General features: G+C 45.4%; 1 protein-coding gene across 6 annotated transcripts in view; it reads left to right on the top strand.

The window, feature by feature from the left end:
* Positions 1-18,829, top strand: part of LOC133357994 (catenin delta-2-like) — a 291,019-nt gene that overhangs the window by 133,937 nt on the left and 138,253 nt on the right. For 5 of the 6 annotated variants that reach the window (XM_061576251.1, XM_061576267.1, XM_061576260.1 and 2 more), the window contains 5 exons: positions 2,656-2,690; positions 12,496-12,618; positions 14,095-14,390; positions 15,080-15,752; positions 16,755-16,943. In XM_061576251.1, the coding sequence (XP_061432235.1) occupies positions 2,656-2,690; positions 12,496-12,618; positions 14,095-14,390; positions 15,080-15,752; positions 16,755-16,943 (1,316 nt within the window). The remainder of the gene's footprint in view (positions 1-2,655; positions 2,691-12,495; positions 12,619-14,094; positions 14,391-15,079; positions 15,753-16,754; positions 16,944-18,829) is intronic. The other variant, XM_061576292.1, reaches the window with a different exon arrangement.

Below are 18,829 nucleotides of genomic sequence, written 5' to 3'. Positions count from 1 at the left end.
TTGCAACCGCCATAATAACCACACAAGATGCACAGTTTATCTTTCGTCTGTGTGGGTCGTACGGGTATCAGGCCTGCGGCTGCCATAGACGAGATGGCCCGTTCTTCCTCGAGAAAGATTAAAATCCACTTATGTCAGAGATAATAAGCGTCCACAACTCTTAACTGACAAGCTCCCAACACGTTAATGCACTGTCGCTACTTTATGCACGCGGTTGTTTCGACTCGTAATGGTGCTTCAGAAGCTCAATATGTTGCTGTTTAAGTAAATTATGCATACTTACATCCCGCTTGAATATGAATGCTACAACCAAAACCAAGGGGGGTTTTAAACAAAAGTGTTTTTTGCAGCTACGTTGTTTATGTGTGTTCACGTCATTTGGCTGTAAGAGCAGACCTCTGAGGTATGTCATTGGTGAAGGGACAACTTTGCAATCTGTCCTATGGAAGGAAGCGATGGGTGAGGTTTGATGGCATCGCTGGTTGTGGTCGTTATGACCTCTCGACCTCTTGGCAGTATTTGCCGTGAACAAATTCGATGCACTGAATTCTAAGGGAGGTGGTATTGTCGCGTGGAGAATATAAGTTGGCATGAGCAAGAGTTAACTTAGTCTTGAAACGCATCAGTGCGAAAGAGATAGATGGGCATGGTGGTAATGCGTGCCTTCCAAAGACCCGAAGCCCAGCTTCCAGCTTTACTTTACATCATCAATGACAGTCAATGTCTGTACCTGTCAGTAGCCTGACTAATTCAGTACCTTCTGTAGTTTTGCCGACAAACTATTTCTGTATTGGGTATATGATGGCAGCCAAGCGTGCTTGCTGTTGGGGCTCTGTCCGCTGCCTTGTGGTGCCCGGCCAGCCATAATAATGGGTGCACGTGGACAACACTTGTTCGGCTGCCTGAGCAGGGCTAACAAGGTGGGGGGGAGGCGGGGCATTATCTTTTTAGGTGAAGAGAGTAAAGAGAGACGTGTCGTAACATTTTCATTCTTGCATGCCCATCCCAGCGGCAAGCACACAGTCTTAATGTGCGTGCGTATTTACCATAGCCGTGTGGTGGTTCACATGTGCAGTGGCCTAGCCATCGGGTGTGCAGGCGGTGTAACTGCACCAGGGCCCCATGGGCTTGAGGGTCCCGGGCATTGGGCTACGATAGAGGGGGGGAAATAAGATGGGGTGGCCAGGGTTGGGGGGCAGAGGGGGATCCACTTCCTTCATTGCACAAGTGTCTATCCAACAACATGATGCATCACTGCACATGTGAATGAGTTGATGCTGTCCAGGGGCGTCTAGAGTGTTGTAGGATGGCCATTGTGAATTTGAAGTTGAGATGCGGTTTTGATTGTGTTATAGATAGGGGCCCACACGAAGGTAGTGGTGAAACTGATAACGTCAAATTGTCTATGACGTGAGGTTCAAAATACAAAGGAAATATTTAACATAAAGGTGGCTGGGATAGGGGCACAGTCATTGCCTCAGACCTAAAGTTCAAACCTAAATCTGCCTCTGAAGAGGGAAAAAAATGTGCACTTTTTGTTCAATTCTCGTCTTTAATGACGACACGAAACACCATGAATTGGTATTTTTAAATCCTTTATATTAAGTTTGCTTGCTTGCTTGCACGCTTACGACCGTGCAAATCTTTCGGTCGTTTTTTAACCCACTTCCCGTGATCCAATCAAGCTGATATTTTGCACACAGACTCGTTGTGCGTGACAATTTATTTTCGTGAAAATTTTTTTCCAAAATTTTCAACATTTTAGGAAAAAAATGTTTATATTTAATTACCAATTGCTTAATGGTGGCAGGCAATCATCTGACCCATAGGTGGCAGCCATCTCAAGCCAGAGGACGAGAGGACTCTAGCTGCCCGTTTCAAAGACCAATGTGGGCTGGGTTGTGGCCCATTGAACACGTACTGTAATTTATTTGCCACGCATATAAAGGATTTATAGTGAAAAACTTTTTTTTTACGGGTTAATTTTTTACTGAATTCAGCTTCACCCAGTACAAAAGATGCAAAAAAATATTATTTGTCTTCGACAGAAACATGCACAAGCCTCAGTTTATTAAATGTGCCTTGTAAACAGCTGGTTTAAAAAAAAAACCTGAGTAAGTGTATTACGATTCTTGATGGATAATGATATCCTGAGGTGTCGCCTGCCGGATTGTTGTGTCTCTGCTGTCATTGGACGATTTGATCCGTCTGATACTTTACGGTGACGCTGTTCGGCGACTGCGCGTAGCATAATTGTATGGAAAGAAAGTATTGTGCTGCTGCGGTTGAAACTCGCACGGCACATAGCGAAGCCGTAAGCTTCCACCCACAGACAGCCCACACCCACAGGTTAAATAGGCTGAGATGTCATTAAGGGGTGGGTCTTTCTGGGTTTTTTTTGCTTCTCTCCCTCGTCTTAAACAGGCAAGGAGCGAAAACCAGTTCTGCTGCTCCGACAACAAGGAAGTCATTAATGGGACCTATTTATTTTTTTACACGTTTCTACACGAGACGAGTTATCCCGAGCCCTGCCAGGAGTGCGGGTAGGATGCGAGTGTGCGTCTGAGCGTGCGAGCCGTGTACGTGTGGTGGTGCTTGCTGCTGTTTCTCCGCTGACCAAGTTGTTTCGATTTCTGTCTCTCTCTCGTCCCGCAGCTCGACAGATGACTCTTTTCACTGGCGAACGTCGGGTAAGATAGCCTCGTGCGTGCACGCACGCCACGGGCTTCATGTTACTATACAACACGCGCACGCACGGGCACTTCTACGTTTTTGTAATACCAAGCGTGCGTTTTGTTTACTTCATACGTAGGTCTTAACGATCGATATTACGATTCGTAAAATGGTGGGGGGTTTTTTTGGTCGGCTCATGTAAAAATGTGCGTCGTAAACCCTCCTCCACCCCACACAGCCAATTTATTAACATGTCGCTTGAATCAAACGTGCCATGTGTATTACTGCTTCAGCACACTGCCGGCGTTGATGTTGGAGTGTAATCTCACAACGTTCAAATGAATAACGACACCTCGCTGGAGATTACATTCGGCCTCGTCAGGTTGTTAACAGGAGCTCAGATCTCAACCTGATGATGCTGGATGTAATCTCAAGCGAAACGTTGTAGCCCTTTAAATGTTGTGAGAGGGGGCTGTCCAACAGCAACACCGGTGCTGCTGCTGCTGAATCATTAATAGATTTGGCCAAATTTTTATTCACGTGACACTTCTATTAGTTGGCTGTGTCTTGCACTTTGTATATAGCCCCTAAGGCAATCATACGTGGCTATTTAGAATGCATGGTGTTTTCAAACCTTGTAAATGCACAGTCAAGTCAAGTTTACTTGTTTAATCAGGCGAGAGCTCGAGACCTGGATGAGTCATTTGCAAGCGTCACCGCCAGCGTTGCATATTTTGTCATTTTAGAAGCGTTCAAATTGTCCGGTATTATAGTGGCGGGGAGGTGTAACTGTGTACGTGTTTTGGATGAACGGTGCCGATGTGTCGGCCAGGGCTGTGCAATGTGAAGTTTTGCTTGGGTTGTGACACTTGCCGCGATTGCACAAACGGCACAGGCCCCGTCACACATTAGCAGCGTGAGGTTTATCCGTGTGGTGTACAGCCGTGATGTGGTGGTTCATGCACTTTGCTATGAACTCGGGAGACCCGAGTCCCATTCCTAACCATGGCTAACATCAGTGGCCAGTGATATCTAACTTCACCCGTCTTGGACCCTTGTGATGTATGTATGTTGGACTTATTTTACACTGTATGTAGCCAACTATGCTCATCCGAGGTGTGGGGGAAGGACAACAATTTATGCTCAACAAAAACCGCTATAATCAACAAGCCATGAGGAGGCCTTCATCCAGCAGTTGATTGACAGAGTTCCAAATTATAGATTTTTTAAATATCCTGGAAGTAATTAAACGTCAGTATGGCTCTTTTGTGTCCATTTGGGAAAAGTCTAGCCGTAGCAAAGTGTAAAATTCTCGTACTCGCACTGTCCCACGCCCCCACCCCCTTTCCATATTCACCGAACTGCAACCTCGACCACATTCACCTTTATTCTCCATTAAAGTGCAATTTAAGTCATTATACATTGCACACATCTGGCGGTTGTCAACGAAACAAGTAGCATGGTAGGGTGCGAGGGGTGATTATGAAACCCTAGTCTTTGGGGGTGACTGTCACATTCCTTGCTTTAGCCTTTATTATCTCCATACCTTTGCCCATCTACACTCAAACCCTTCCCTCACTGTACCTTTCTTACCCATTGTCTGCCTCGGCATGTAACATCCAACTTCCCCCTTGTTCTCGATTTGTCCTTCTTGCTTACACGCCTGTTATATATCTATTTGTCTGTCCACGTGAGAAGGTGTTTGTTCCGTGTGGTGTCACTGTGTGTCTGGAAGTTGCCATGTCTTCTTTTTATTGTTTGACGTTTTCTGTCCGTTTGTCACTTGTTCTGTTTTTCCTCCTCGAGCGAGTCTTGTTTCCATCTCTGCATCTGCGGCTTGTAATATTATTCAGTATAAACCCCAATAATTCCCACCCTTCACCTGTGTTATGATATGCATTGTGATGGTGACCCCCTGACCTTTAACAAAGCAATCCCAGCCAAAGCGCCGTCACTGGTCTCTCCCGGAAAACGGAATCTGGGCCGATCAGAGACCTCAAGAGCCATCTCGGCCACACAATAACAGTGTCTCTGAGCATCTGGGACCTTGATCCTTCACCTCTTGGCCTGGAAAGCAATTGTCGGTACAATATTGAGCCTGTGAGCCATCCTTTTAAATTCCGCCGAGATTTGCGAGTGCGTTGCGAGGTGTCATGAGTGAGCCTTCCACCTCAACTCTGAATGGATACGGGCAGTGACTGAATGCTTTTGGGGACTTGGCTCAACCAATATTCCACCTGCTTAAGAAATGACTGAGGAAATAACCAGTTATCTCCGTAGCCAAACAACCGACTAACCAACTTGCGAAACCAATCACCTAACATCACCAAACGAACATAACAATACTGTACACGAATTAGCTATGCAGCGTACCACCCCAACTAATTAAACAAAAATTGGTGTACACAGATTAGAACTTGTGTTCATTTCTTCCAGAGAGCAAAGGGCCTAAATGCACGAGCTTCTCAGTGGCATTGCTGTGACGAATCTCCTATTTGATCGAAGCTTCTCAGACTCAAGTGCTCAGTCCACAGCAGTCCCGCAGCTTTATATTTTTGACCGAATGCCATGTCCATTGTATGAAAGCTTAATTCACATTCAGAGGGAAGAAAACTGGTAAAATAATAATTTTAGCTAATTAGTATTCATGCCATTCTCATTACGAGTAATTTTGCGCATTTGGACTGTGGCCGAAGGGCTCCAAGTGCGAAACTTTGCAATGAGCAGCGCAAACGGGACTACCCCTCGGCCACGTCGCCTCCGTAGCGAAGGAGGAAAAGCACAGACTGTAGAGGAGAGAACGACGATTTTGTTTGAACAACACTCCTTGTGTGTGTGTGGCTTAGTGAATGGTGGAGTGCCCAGTTGTAGTCGATGTTTGAACGAGACGTTTAACAATTAGCCAGCCACCCTCTTCTGCCCCCTCCCGCCCCCCATTGTCAGCACTTGATTTGATGCATTGTCGTGATTCGAGGACATCCATTTGATTTAGGAATCGGTTATCTTGTATATTCCAGGTGAATAGCACCTGTGGTGGCTGCAAGTTACATACAACAATCGGGCATGATTCGTGAGATTCATGTCTGATTGATGGACCATTGCATGAGTTAGATGTCTAGTTTTAATATTGCACGAGTTCTTTGTTATTACAGACTTACCCTATATGCAATATCTTTAATGTTCCCATTGTATCATCGGGCTGTATTTAATTGAAAGTAACACAAACACTTTGTGGTAATTATGTAAAGTATTAATCTCCCATGCTTATCGGAGATGCACTGTAGGTGGAATTATGCCAAATCAGGTGCAGGCTCTTAAATGAGACAATAAACACAAGTTCTGTCTTGTGTGGACATCACATTTTATGGCGTTCTTTGATAAGCGCAGGAGTTACCCCCCCCCCTCTCCCCCGTATTGTGCCCACATTTCATCCCACGAGAAGCAGTGTTTGTCTCTATTGTCGTCCCACTAGATCTAAGAGCACTTGAAATGACCTTTGTGTCTGTGGAAAGGGAAAATAAATCCTCTCCATGCAGCCTTGCACTTGGATTATGGCCTCATAATGGAAGAAACTTTAGGGCTCAGTTGTAAGCCGCTTTTCACTATGCTCGTCCAGTCCCAATTGTTTCATTCACACAGGTGAAACAGTGGCTTCCACAAACCCCATTAGCTCGTGAACACATTTAACCAATAACACAAGCTTTGTAAATAGCCTTGGCATAACAAAAATACAATTAAATACATAAAAAGTAAATATTTTATTGAGTTTTCACGTAATTTTGTTCCCACTAAACAGGCTCCTTTGCCACTAACATCATTTAACCTAGCAGCAGTTTGTTTTAAACAGGCCTGACTGTGCTGCTGAGATTCATAAGGTTAAAAACCAGGCCAGATGTTTATTGCTTGAAAAAAGTTGCCGTAGAACATTGATCAAGAAAGCCCCATCATAACTTGACAGACAAAAAAAAAATTAATTTATTTTACGTGGCGAAGAGAGGGATTTCCAGTCTGTTCATTATTTGGTAATTGAAAGAGGGTTAGATGAAAGAAAGACACCGGGTGGTTGTGTTATATTGACGGGGGCATATGATTGGTAAAAGCGAAGGCCCCCATCATCAGTCAAAAAATATCCTGAAGCAGAAGATTAGTGCTGGATGGATACAGTCACATTTGCAAATGTGATTTGTAACTTTGATCGTTACCTATGTATTGATAGTTCAATGTTAATGTGCAATTTTATTGAGGGACTCCTACTGTGTGGTGTTGTCTTGGTGTAGTCTGGGACTGTTTTGTTGTTGTTGTTTTTGCTGCCTTGCCCAATCTTGATAAATCACACTTATATAAAAAAACATGTATTTATATTTAGTGAATTGCTTACCATTTTCACTCCTATCGTTTGTAATGTTTACCTTTGTAACTTTCTGACGCACCGATGCTGGACATCTGTGAAAAAGAGCTTCACAGCTCATCTGATTCCTCCTGCAGCCTAAAGAAATATTCTGACTTTGATTCCGATAAGTCGTGGGCGGCAGCAGTAAGGGAGGTTTTGGTGTGTGCCGTGAATTCCGACCACCCAGCGTGGGCTGGGAAGTGTATCACTCAGTCCTCTCCCCATGCCAGCCCCCCCCCCCCCCCCACGTCTTCCAACTCATGGTTCGTTCTGCTACGAATGCCGAAGGTTGAAAAGAATGCATCACTCCTTTCATATCTGGTGATATAAATAGAATGAGAAGAAAAGAGAAAGAAAACAAGTGTTCTTGAAAAAAGTCAGGCCACTTATTTGTGCAGGGTATATGCTGTGATAGGAAATTCAGTACCGGACTGTGCCATGTGCTTTTGGCCACAATGGCTCTGTGGTATACATTTCTTTGTTGATAGTGATGCTACCTAAATGCACTGTTTTGTACACGTATCTGTATAGGAAATGAAACTATGCATACACACCTTCACGCCGATATTATTAACCCTGTCGTGTTATTTTTTGGATGTACCAGACCCCATGGCGCTAACACATAAGACGTTAGCTTGAACATGAAACCACAGCCAGGAAACTCGTGTGAATAAATCTTGGCAAACGCGATGTGGCATTGTATTGTGGTAAAAGTGTGGCTTAGGCAGGTTGGTGAGCAAAATTAATTTATAGCAAGTCAGATTGCCATTGAGGTAATATTTCACTTTTGGGCTTGCCGTTGCCCTCCGGAAAAGCTAAGCGGAGGCACTTCCATTCAGTGCAACATAGATTATAGTTGTTTTATAACGATGCCAACATCGTAAAATTATGTCGTAAAATGCCACCGGCACAGCTTTTGACAAATCATAACGCCCTCGATTTTATGCAGAATCGTCGTTCACCAGAAATGACCTGTGCCTGCTTGGTCTGCTGCTATTCCGTTTGTGGATGAATGAACCATAGCTTTCTCTAAAAGGGGCCTCCAGCCAATCGTATGCACGTATCCTTAGTCACCTTGGTTTTTCCTTCACTCAGTGAAACTTGCTCGGGGGAAAAATAAAAAGTTAAAACCAGAAATCAATGGGTGAAGCCTATTAATAAGTTTTCTTCAGCGGGACATTTTTTTTTTAGGTAAGTGTCCATTAATGTATGCTTCCCTTAACTATTTATATATCCAGATATATCTGACTGTTTAACAGTGTTTTATATTTTTAAATACTTTATATTAAGTTCACTTGCTTGCGCGCTTACGACCATGCAAATCTTTCGGTCGTTTTTTAACCCACTTCCCGTGATCCAATCGAACTGACATTTTCCACACAGACTCGTTGTGCGTGACAATTAATTTTCGTTAAAAAAAATTTCCAAAATTTTCCACTTTTTAGGAAACATTTTTTATTATATTTAATTACAAATTGCTTAATGGTGGCAGGCAATCATCTGACCCATAGGTGGCAGCCATCTCAAGCCAGAGGACGAGAGGACTCTAGCCGCCACGCATATAAAGGATTTATAGTGAAAAACTTTGTTTTTACGGGTTAATTTTTTAGATATGGACTACCTCACCTGGTATCCAGGAGGGTCGTGGGTTCGATCCTGACCCTGACACCTGCTGTATATTTGGAGTTTGCATGTCCACCCTGTGGTCGCTTGGATTTTGTTCTGGTCTTCTGGTTGTTCCTTCCACGTTTAAAATAATCTATTTGGCTGTAATAAAATAATAAAAATAAAACATAATAAAACAATTCTCACGACGTTTCGGCCACAACGCAAGCAGCCGTCCTCAGGTGAAAACCAGGTCCGTCGAGGCGACAGAGTCTGAATGAAACAGCACACGGGCTTAGAGCATATATATAAGCTGGGCGCATTGACAAAGGAATTTGCATATCAACAGGAATTTAGCATATTTATGGGAAATGCAGGAATGTAATTAGTACTGCATATGCATGTGCATTATGCAGGATTAACAGCATCAAAGGGAGCTGCAGTTACTGCTGCTGCAGCAGTTGCTGCTGCTGCTGCAGTTTCTGCTGCTGCTGCAGTTGCTGCTGCTGCTGCAGTTGCTGCTGCTGCACTTGCAGCAGCAGCAGCAACTGCAGCAGCAGCAGAAACTGCAGCAGCAGCAGCAACTGCTGCAGCAGCAGTAACTGCAGCTCCCTTTGATGCTGTTAATCCTGCATAATGCACATGCATATGCAGTACTAATTACATTCCTGCATTTCCCATAAATATGCTAAATTCCTGTTGATATGCAAATTCCTTTGTCAATGCGCCCAGCTTATATATATGCTCTAAGCCCGTGTGCTGTTTCATTCAGACTCTGTCGCCTCGACGGACCTGGTTTTCACCTGAGGACGGCTGCTTGCGTTGTGGCCGAAACGTCGTGAGAATTGTTTTATTATGTTTTATTTTTATTATTTTATTACTTCCCTTCTACGTGACTTTACCGAAAGAACCAAGAAGATGAATCCCTGCAGTCACGAAAGCTTTAAATCGAAATCTATTTGGCTATCATTTGTGGCCGGGTTGCATCTGAAAGAGAGCTATACAGGCTCATTGGGCCTTACGTGGTGAAATAAAAAAATAGTTTTTGGTTTAGTTTCAATTTCCGTAGGAATAGTCAATTAGCTGTTAGGCCTCGTTTCATGGGCATCCTGTGACGGTACAGGTGCTATGCTCTATATAGGTAACACACATTATGCCGAGAACAGTATTCGGGTAAAAAACGTTTGTTATTCTCAGTGTTTTCACATTCTACCACAGCAAGCCAAACAGGAATACTGAAAACATCAACAACATGCAATGTAATTTGACACGAAGTGAAAAATATGACAAAAGATGACATTTGACGTAAAATAAATGCAAGCGCAAGCTGCGCCTAATGATTTATACATCACCACGCGTAGTCTTTGGAAATAATTGACACCTTGGAAAAGTCAGTTCCCATGTTTCAGCAGTATTGTTATTTAAAAACTTCAATATGTGGGCAGAATACATTTGGAGGTATTGTTAAGTGTTACGCAACAATTTTTTTCTCAGTTGGGAATGCCCTTTCAATTGGACATAATAAAGCAAATTGCTTCCTTCGGTGAAAATATGCACACTTGAAAAGACCAACAATATGTATTTATATAGCATGTATATATGCACAGCGTTATATGTTTTATGTATTTGAGTGATTACTGGAGCTGAGAATCCAGCGGTTTATTAAATCCTCATCATCTCTCTCCACCCAACAGAATAAATGGGTACACTCTCGTCAATCGGCAGGTTTCATTTGGTGGGGCAAATTGTAGGTACTGCCACCTCTTCCAAAACTTTGGCCAGCATGTCAGAGTAGGCCTTTAGAGGAGGCCTTTAGGGGAGGCTTTAAAGCCTCCTCTAGTTAAGGCCCTCCCACCAGCAGTGGTACGAGCAAGCAATTGCAGAGTTGCACCTCTGTCTCTTTGTTTGCACCTCTATCGTTTACTTTGCTGATGATAAGACCCCGGATGCCTTGAGCCCACCACGTTAGAGACCTGGGCTTGAAGCATCAAGTCGGCGCCTCGGATTAAAACGGTTCTCATGGTCCGTGGGTATGATGGTCTTATTATGTTTATTGGGGGATTTCTTTGCTCTGAGGGTTGGGTTTTCAAAGGCAGATATGGAGCAAAACATCAAAGAATCTGCAGTGTTAAAGAATGGTCTCTAGAAGATAAGTATAATGGTTATTTAAAAAGATATTGGGAAAAGCCCCACAGTGTGTCCTTCCAAGGCTGTTCCCAGTTGAAATTAAGAGTTTGCTACCTGTAGTTGCCAGGCATTGAAATGAAAGACTGTATTGTTATTGTGGTTTACTCGGGCTTAAATTAGATATAATTGGCGTGGGGGAAAAAAATCCCATAAGCAACATTCCATCTGAAGCGTTACATATGAATTCATTTTTTTCTGCTTGATGTTTTATTTATTTACTGCGTTTTGGTTAGCAGGTCAGAGGCAGCACGGATACTTGGTTGCCCATTCTTGCAGAAAGTACATTTTATGTTGAATGAGCCGCATGTCATGCAGTGAAGCTCGGTGCAATGTTTCACTCTAAGTGCCCCACTAAAAGCATTGAAGAGTGAGGTTAAACAGTGACATTTGCGTGTTAACATGCATTACATGGGAAGGTATAAATGGAGGAGTTGGCACATTCGCATCTGGTTATGCCGCATGTCATTTGCGTCCATGCATTGTTTGTCCCGTGTACTCATTTGCATGCAATTAATGATTAGTTTTTTTAAGTTGGTGTCTGAATGGCTGTCACCCCGGTAATGTAAAGGACCGTTAACACTATACCAGTGGATACGAGGTGTGATTCCTCGTCATGACAGATTAAAACGCTTTGACTTAAATTTGATTGAGCGCAATTGACTGCCCACCCATTATTGAAACTCTTACTACTCCAGAGAGACACTAGCAACCGTGGGTGGTACTGGGTCTCACCTGCTCAAACTGTGTCAAGCTCAGCCTTAATGGAGGCCACTGATAAAACAACGCCTGACCCGAGCCACAGTTAATGCTTGGGCACAAGGTGCCTGTTGTTTGAGTTTTGCCCATGTGTGCATGTGTGTAACTCAGTGCGTGTGTGTGTCTGTTAAGGCTATACGGGGGATCTTTGTCTTTGTAGCGGTTAGCGCGCAGCGCTACAAACCTGGTGACCCGAGTTCGATTCCCGCTCGCGGCCAACATCAGTGACTATTATTTGAACCGGTCCTGGGCCTCCCCTACGTCGACTCGGCCTCAAATGAGTACCCAGTGCGATGTGTAAACATCGCCACTCAGGAGGCAAAAGGTGATCGGTTGTGGTCCTGGCCACCCACCCCCTCGTGTACCGTTCCAGCCTTCATATGTGCTCGCTAGCAGCACTTGCCCCAACAGTCTGTTAAGGCTAAACGGAGGATCTTTTTTCTTTGCCCTTGTCTGTGTACCTTTGTGCCTGTGTGTATGTCTGCTTGCAAATCTGTGTGTGTGCCTCATATGTATATGCCTGTAAGCCCGTGTATTTCCTATGTCTGTTTGTGTGTGTCACTATGTCCATGCGTGTACTTGTATGTGCCTTTATGGCTGGGTGTGTGTGTGAAGCTCTGAGGGGTTGACGTGCTGCACCACGCCATGTTTAAAATTAATTTTGAGCGCTGTTATAAACCAGTCCTGGATTTTTACACTTTTAATGTGTACCGGGCATGGTGTGTACACATCAACACCGAGGAGATTAAAACAGTAGTTATGTCCATCTCATCCCCTCATGTGCCATCGAGGCCCTTACAGGTGCCCGCTAACAGCACCTGCCCCACTAATTTGGAAAAGCTACATGGGTGGTCCTTTTCTCTTGTGTGTTATAATAAATGCAGACGGAGCGACTGGGGAGCTGAGCGAGGATGAGGGTCGGGTAAGCGTGGGCTCGGAGCTGGTCGACTCCTGCCTCCGTGCCCTGCAGGAGAGGGGTCTCTTCGAGGGGCCTGATCCCTTGCACAGTGAGTGGTACCTCTCCCCTGCCCCCTCCCCCCCCCCCCAGTGGGATTCTGTATTTTCAAATTGTGTCTGTGTGGGTGAAAAGCGCACTTCACTATAAACCCGGTGACCTGAGTTCAATCCCCGCTCAGCACTTGTCCCTAACAGTCTGTAAGGCTGTACGGGGGAGCTTTGTCTTTTTGTGTATGTGTGCTATTCAAAGATGAAGATCACCCTGGTGGCCATACAGACCGTTGTAAAATGTATTGTTGGAAAGCGCCTGTTAAGGCTGGAATGGTACATACATTTAGATTGAAAATAATTTCTTTAGAACTGCGTTTTGCGTTAGTTTGTTGTCCTTCCCCCCCACCTCCGATTATGTACAGTGCGAAATAAGTTAAACATTCAGTACACACAGAGTCAGCGTGGCCACAGTCCCACTCAGCTGTCTTTGCCCAGTGCTGATGTTTTTATTTTCTCCTGCACGTAGATGATCGGACCTTATGTGTACGTATATCTTTGATCTCCTTCATCCACGCATTATCTACAGATATTAAATATTTTTCAAATGGAAATCGTTGACCTTCATTTGTGACGTGTAAATTGAAATTGCTCGCACATTCCGTGCTTACATCATCAGATGTTTCCGCTTGAAAGTTACGTTGGTGGCACATGAGAAACGATTTAGCGCAAGATATGTCGAACAGCGAGGATGTGTAAATGTCTACACAAAAACACAAATGATGAAAAAAAACCATAACTAATAATAATTACATGGCCTCATGGTAGCACGTTCACCGCTTGTTGCAGAGGTTCACAGTTCGAATCTAGTGGCCACTCTGGTTATTACTGCGGGTGTGTAAAACAAAAAACAGAACGTTGTAGATCCCGTGATGTCATTCGCAAGAGGAGGCTATTGTGGGCTGGCATCATGCTCCAATTTGAAAAGTTAACCTGCAAAGTACTCAATGGGAATGCACACAGCAATCATCGCCCCATACTGCAAAAAACTTGGCAGGAAAAAGAGTCCTGAAATTCAGTGAGGCTCTCTTGGGTAAACATGAATAGTACAAATAATACTATTAATGATATATTTTTTAATGAAGAAGACAAACACTTGTATACATAGTGTTTGTACTCCGACCTCTTCTTAGACGTCTGGCCAGCATGGAAGAACAGGCCAGATGCCCACTAAAAGTGCTGTCTAGAGCTCCCTCTATTGGAGACCCTTAGACCAGCAGTGGCACGAGCAAACATTTCTCTTTGGTTCTTTCGGTAAAGTCACGTATAAAGAGAAAATAACTAAATTAAATACTAGTAAAATTAATATAATACAATTTATTATTTTCTCTTTATACGTGACTTTACCGAAAGAACCAAAGAGTAACTCCTGCAGTCACGAAAGCTCCAAATTAAGTTACGAGCAAACATGTTCAAGGGCTGCAAGCCCGTACATTACGATGACCAACTCCTTTGTAATTTGTTTCCCTCTCCGGTAGAAGGAGCGGTGTCATCCAAGTTGAACTCGTCTCCGGACAGCTGCTACCAGGAGACGGGCAGCTACCAGACGAGCAGCCACACGGGGGCCCAGTCACTCTCCCAGACGCTGGCGGGGGGCGGGTTCCAGGCGGGGGCGGGCGCGCAAGCGACAGCCGCGCCCGAGGACAGCGGCTCGCGCACCATGCTGACGCACAGCTTGTCCGCTCAGCAGCCGCAGCCGCAGCAGCAGCAGAATGTGTACACGCAGCAGCAGCAGCAGCAGCAACGTGGCGATCGTGCACACGCTTACACACAGGCACGTGTCACATCCGCGTACACACGAGCGTGATAACCACGCCACTCTGAATCGTTGTTCCGCGGTGAAGTTTCTACAATGCGGGCTCCTCACTTTTGTGTTTGTCACCCAGTGACAATGACCCAGCGGTGGAATACCCAGATAATTTAACGTGGTTCTTGTAGGGTTCCGTTTGGAGAAAGGGATAATGGGCTTGGGGACATAACTGTCTCTGTCTGTAATAATAAAGTGATATTTATTTTGTGAGGGGCAGCCGGGAGCAAAGCATTTTTTCGACACCTCTCTTTCCTACGCTGTGCATGTCCCTTGCGCCAAGCACCGCATGAAGAAAGCTGAAATTGGCACCCAGGTGTTCCCGTTAGCTATCCGACACTTCTTTACCTGTAGAGGTTTTCATAACTATAATAAGACCCCATCTCTATTTGTCATAGTTTATTGTAATGGCTTTACCTTTGTGAGGAATGTGTTTTCATATCATTAGCGGGGAGTTTAAGTTCTTAAAAAGAAAATGTCAAGTAAGATAATTTTAGTAATTCATACATTTTCAACGATAACAAAGCGGTGTAAATTTTATATTTTTTAACTTTTGGACTTTTACTTTTGTAATTGTAAAAAGAAAACCTTTAGTTTAAAGCGAGGACTACTTTTGCATATTTTTTAATTAAAATTTAACATTTTGTTTTGTTCAGCTTATGCGGATGTACGACCTGAAGACGCGTGGCAACGCCGAGCGAGACTATGAGACCTTCGCCCCAAAGCGCTCCGCGTCACTGCCCCCCAACCGAGAGCCTCCGTACGGCACCGTCATCGGGACGCACCATGGAGCGGGGCACAGCCACGGCGGGATGCCCCGTTCGGCGCACACACTGGTGCACGTGCCGTACGGATCGCCAGGCCCCGGCGGGGGCAGCCCAGCTCAGCGAGCCGACATGTACGTTGGCAAACGAGCGGCCGCTCCCTCAGCTGGATCGGGAAACTACTACTGGCTGTCGTACCAGAACAGCCGCTCGGCAGCGCCGATGGCGGTGGGCTCGCCAAACCACGCATCTCCCGCGTCGAGCGCCGCCTCCCCGCTCGCGGGCCCTGCTGCAGCTTACGCCCGGTCATCATCGCAGTCGCCGCCGCTGCTGGGCGGCTACGGGAACTCGGTGGCTTCTAGCAGTGGCGCGCCGCCGCCGGGATCGGCCATGACGCATCACCACCACCATCACCACCACCAGCAGCAGGTCCAGCAGCAGCAGCAGCAGCTGGCCAGGTCATCCTCTCCATCGTCGCAGGCGTCGCCAGCGAAGCGGACACCGGGAGGCTCGGACCGGCAGAGCCCAGAGCGGGTGGATCGGCAGAGGCCTGGAAGCCTGTCTGGTGAGCGACGAGCACCAGCATCGTGTCTCTGCCAAATATATTGCCTCGTGACTAGACATGTAGGATACGACGATGGTGCAATGGTTAGCATATTGAACTTGCAATCCAGCAGCATTATAAATGCGTGGTGGGATAAAGTAGCAGGTACTTTCACCTCTTCCAAGATCTCTGACCGTCATGGATGAGTTTGTCAAAATACCATTTACAGGGGAGCGACTGTGGAGTTTCCATTCGTGAAGGGCCATTCTGCCAGCAGTGACACAAATAAGAAATTGCAGAGCTGCACCTTTACCCTTTTATTTTTACTTGACATGGTGACAATTCAATCCCCTCCCTCCATATGCAATGATTTAATAAATGGTCATAGTTTAGGTTTATGACTTAATCCAATAACCTATAACTTGTTATTCCATTTGTATTGTTCCTCATGATTTTCTGACTCGCCAGTACAGTTTTGTTTGTCCCATTAGTCAGTCTAAGTAAATATTCTGATTTTGATCAAGATTCTGATTTGCATTATTTTTCATATCATAGCATTTTTCATCGATCCCAATTAATCTTCAATATATGCAGCTTGACTGAAAGAATCAATAGATGAACCGATGCATTGTTACATGTCTGAACGCTGCAATGATAGAAATCAAACAGTCAATGCAGGATATTGGGGGAGCGGCCGTGTGGTGGTTAGCGTACTGCGCTACAAGTGACCCGAGTTCGATTGCCACTCACGGCCAAAGTCGGTAACGAATATGTGAATCGATTCTGGACCTTCCCTAGGTCAACTCGGCCTTAAATGAGTACCCGGTGCACTGTGTTAACATCAGCACTGGGGAGAGAAAGGTGGCCGGGCGTGGTGCTGACTACACATATACACACCCTTCTCTGCCGTACTGGCAGCACTTAGCCCAATAGTCCCTTGCAGCTATATGGGGAGGGTTGGGCTGTGGTTGTTGTCTTTATCTTTGACATGTGTGTGCGCGCGCTTGCCTATGGCCCGTTCAGGTCTCAGGGGATCTTATTCAAGCCAGCAGGGAGCGGGGACAGAGGTGCGCTACGTGACGTCGCCCGATCGCCTCATCACTCCGATATATGAAGACCAGGTTTACCGAAGTCCCGAGTCTGCGACGCACACCATCTCGCGCGCCCGCTCCCCACCCGACTACGCCGTGTACAGCACCGCGGCGTCATCCGGTAAATCTGCGAGACCCCGTGCGTGCATCCGCAATCGACACATCGCCTGGCTTTGTGCGGACAGAATACGCAGCTCTCCAATGGGGTTCTGAGTTACTCCGCGTGTCTTTCGGCATGATGTCCACAACCGTGATACCCTACGCAGAGGAATATTCACTTGTTAGCGAATGGCTTTAGAAAAGTCTGTCCGAACAATTTCTGAACCACTTAATTTGCTCTCGTTAGCCACACGGTAGGAATGCCTTTTCATATTCTGAGCAAATAGTGTTTGTTGTTTGAAGTAAATCAAATCAAACATTTTAATCATCAGAGCTGTAATGAAAGGAATTAAGTTAAAAACAAATTTAATGATGTGTTTTTTTTCTCGTGAAGTCATTGGTGACTGAGCTGAGACCATCAATGCACTTAGATTACAACTGAGTTTATCCTTTCAGTGATAAGGGGCCATCCATTTAGTACGTACGCAAAAATCTTGACCCCCTCCCTGTACGCACGTGTACTTTTTACACCCTCCCCCACCTGCGTACGTACGCCTGACGCACCCCCCCCCCCCCCGAATCCGATAGAGCGGCCGATATTGAATCCACGCAGAAACGATCAAGGATTAATAATATTAACGTGTTTAAGGAAACACAGTCCACCGCCGGACTATCTAACTCAGTTGAAGGCCAACGTAGACAAATTTATTATCGAGGCTTCACCCCCCCCCCCCCCCCCCCGTTTCCTATGCGTACATTGTCAGTAGAGCTCCCATACGCAAGCGCATGCATTTGGGTTAACCCCCCCCCCCCCCCCATGCGTACGTACTAAATGGATGGCCCCTAACCATGGGTTGTAACCATGGGTTGCCACCAAGATTCAAACCCTGATCTCAGCATTGCCTACTCGGTGCATTGACGTGAAATGATTCCCGTGAGCCACCAGGCCAACGCCGCAGTGCAACTTCAAAACGTGTGGTCCGCGTTGTCTTGTTTGCATGCAAATTGAGAAGATTGATGTTTGTGACAAAATTAACCACATGGATATAAATACGAGGGCTGGAGCTAATTGAATTAATGCGGTCATTTTCGAGGAAGCAAATATGTCAGGAGACAACCCACGCATACAAGGGGAGAACAGTCGTAATACACAACCATAAATCCGAATCCCGCTTACTATACTGCTTTCTTTGTATAAATCTCAATACCCAACGTTTAGCCAACTCCTGCACAAATATCTCTTTATGAGCCAGTAGCTCTACCTCCATATAGTTTGACATAGGCCTGTACCATTGCATCTCTGCTGTAATGTATGAAGTGTGGTAAATTTGCAATATTTGTAAAATTGGCCCGAAGCACCAGCGCGTAATATCATGTACCCAGTCCACGAAAGGGAAGCTCTCGAAAGCCCCCTCCAGAGGGAATTTGACCTACTCTTCCACACTTTCCAAACAAACATGTGAGAATACCTACATTTTACACCCTCGCATGCCAACTGCCGATCAACTAGTTGTGGTATCTCCACTTATACCGCTGCATGGACAGGCCGGGGAGGAGGGGGGGGGGGGAATTTGAAAACGTGTCCCATGCTTTTTGAATGCCCAGTTGGGAGATCGAATGGAATCGGCGACCTCTGAACTATAAGTCCACTGTGTGCTAACAATTAGACGATGACAGCAGCAAACCTAGAGACATTGCTGAAATGTATGTATGTATGATGAACTTCTTATGCACCGTACGTAGCCAAACGTGCTAATCCGGTTGCAGCAGCTGGCATACTTTGAAGATGCTGCACCGCTGCATCACTGGGAGAAGCAAATGGGAATCCTACTGACGATACTTCAATCTGCTGCCTACGCGATGAGTGCACAAACTGTGCAGCAAGAATTAATGTATACCATTCACGTG

Source organism: Lethenteron reissneri, chromosome 7 (genome assembly GCF_015708825.2).
Source record: "Lethenteron reissneri isolate LAM-NWPU_2019-01 chromosome 7, ASM1570882v1, whole genome shotgun sequence".
Taxonomy (NCBI): domain Eukaryota; kingdom Metazoa; phylum Chordata; class Hyperoartia; order Petromyzontiformes; family Petromyzontidae; genus Lethenteron; species Lethenteron reissneri.
This window is presented reverse-complemented; position numbering and strand designations above follow the sequence as displayed.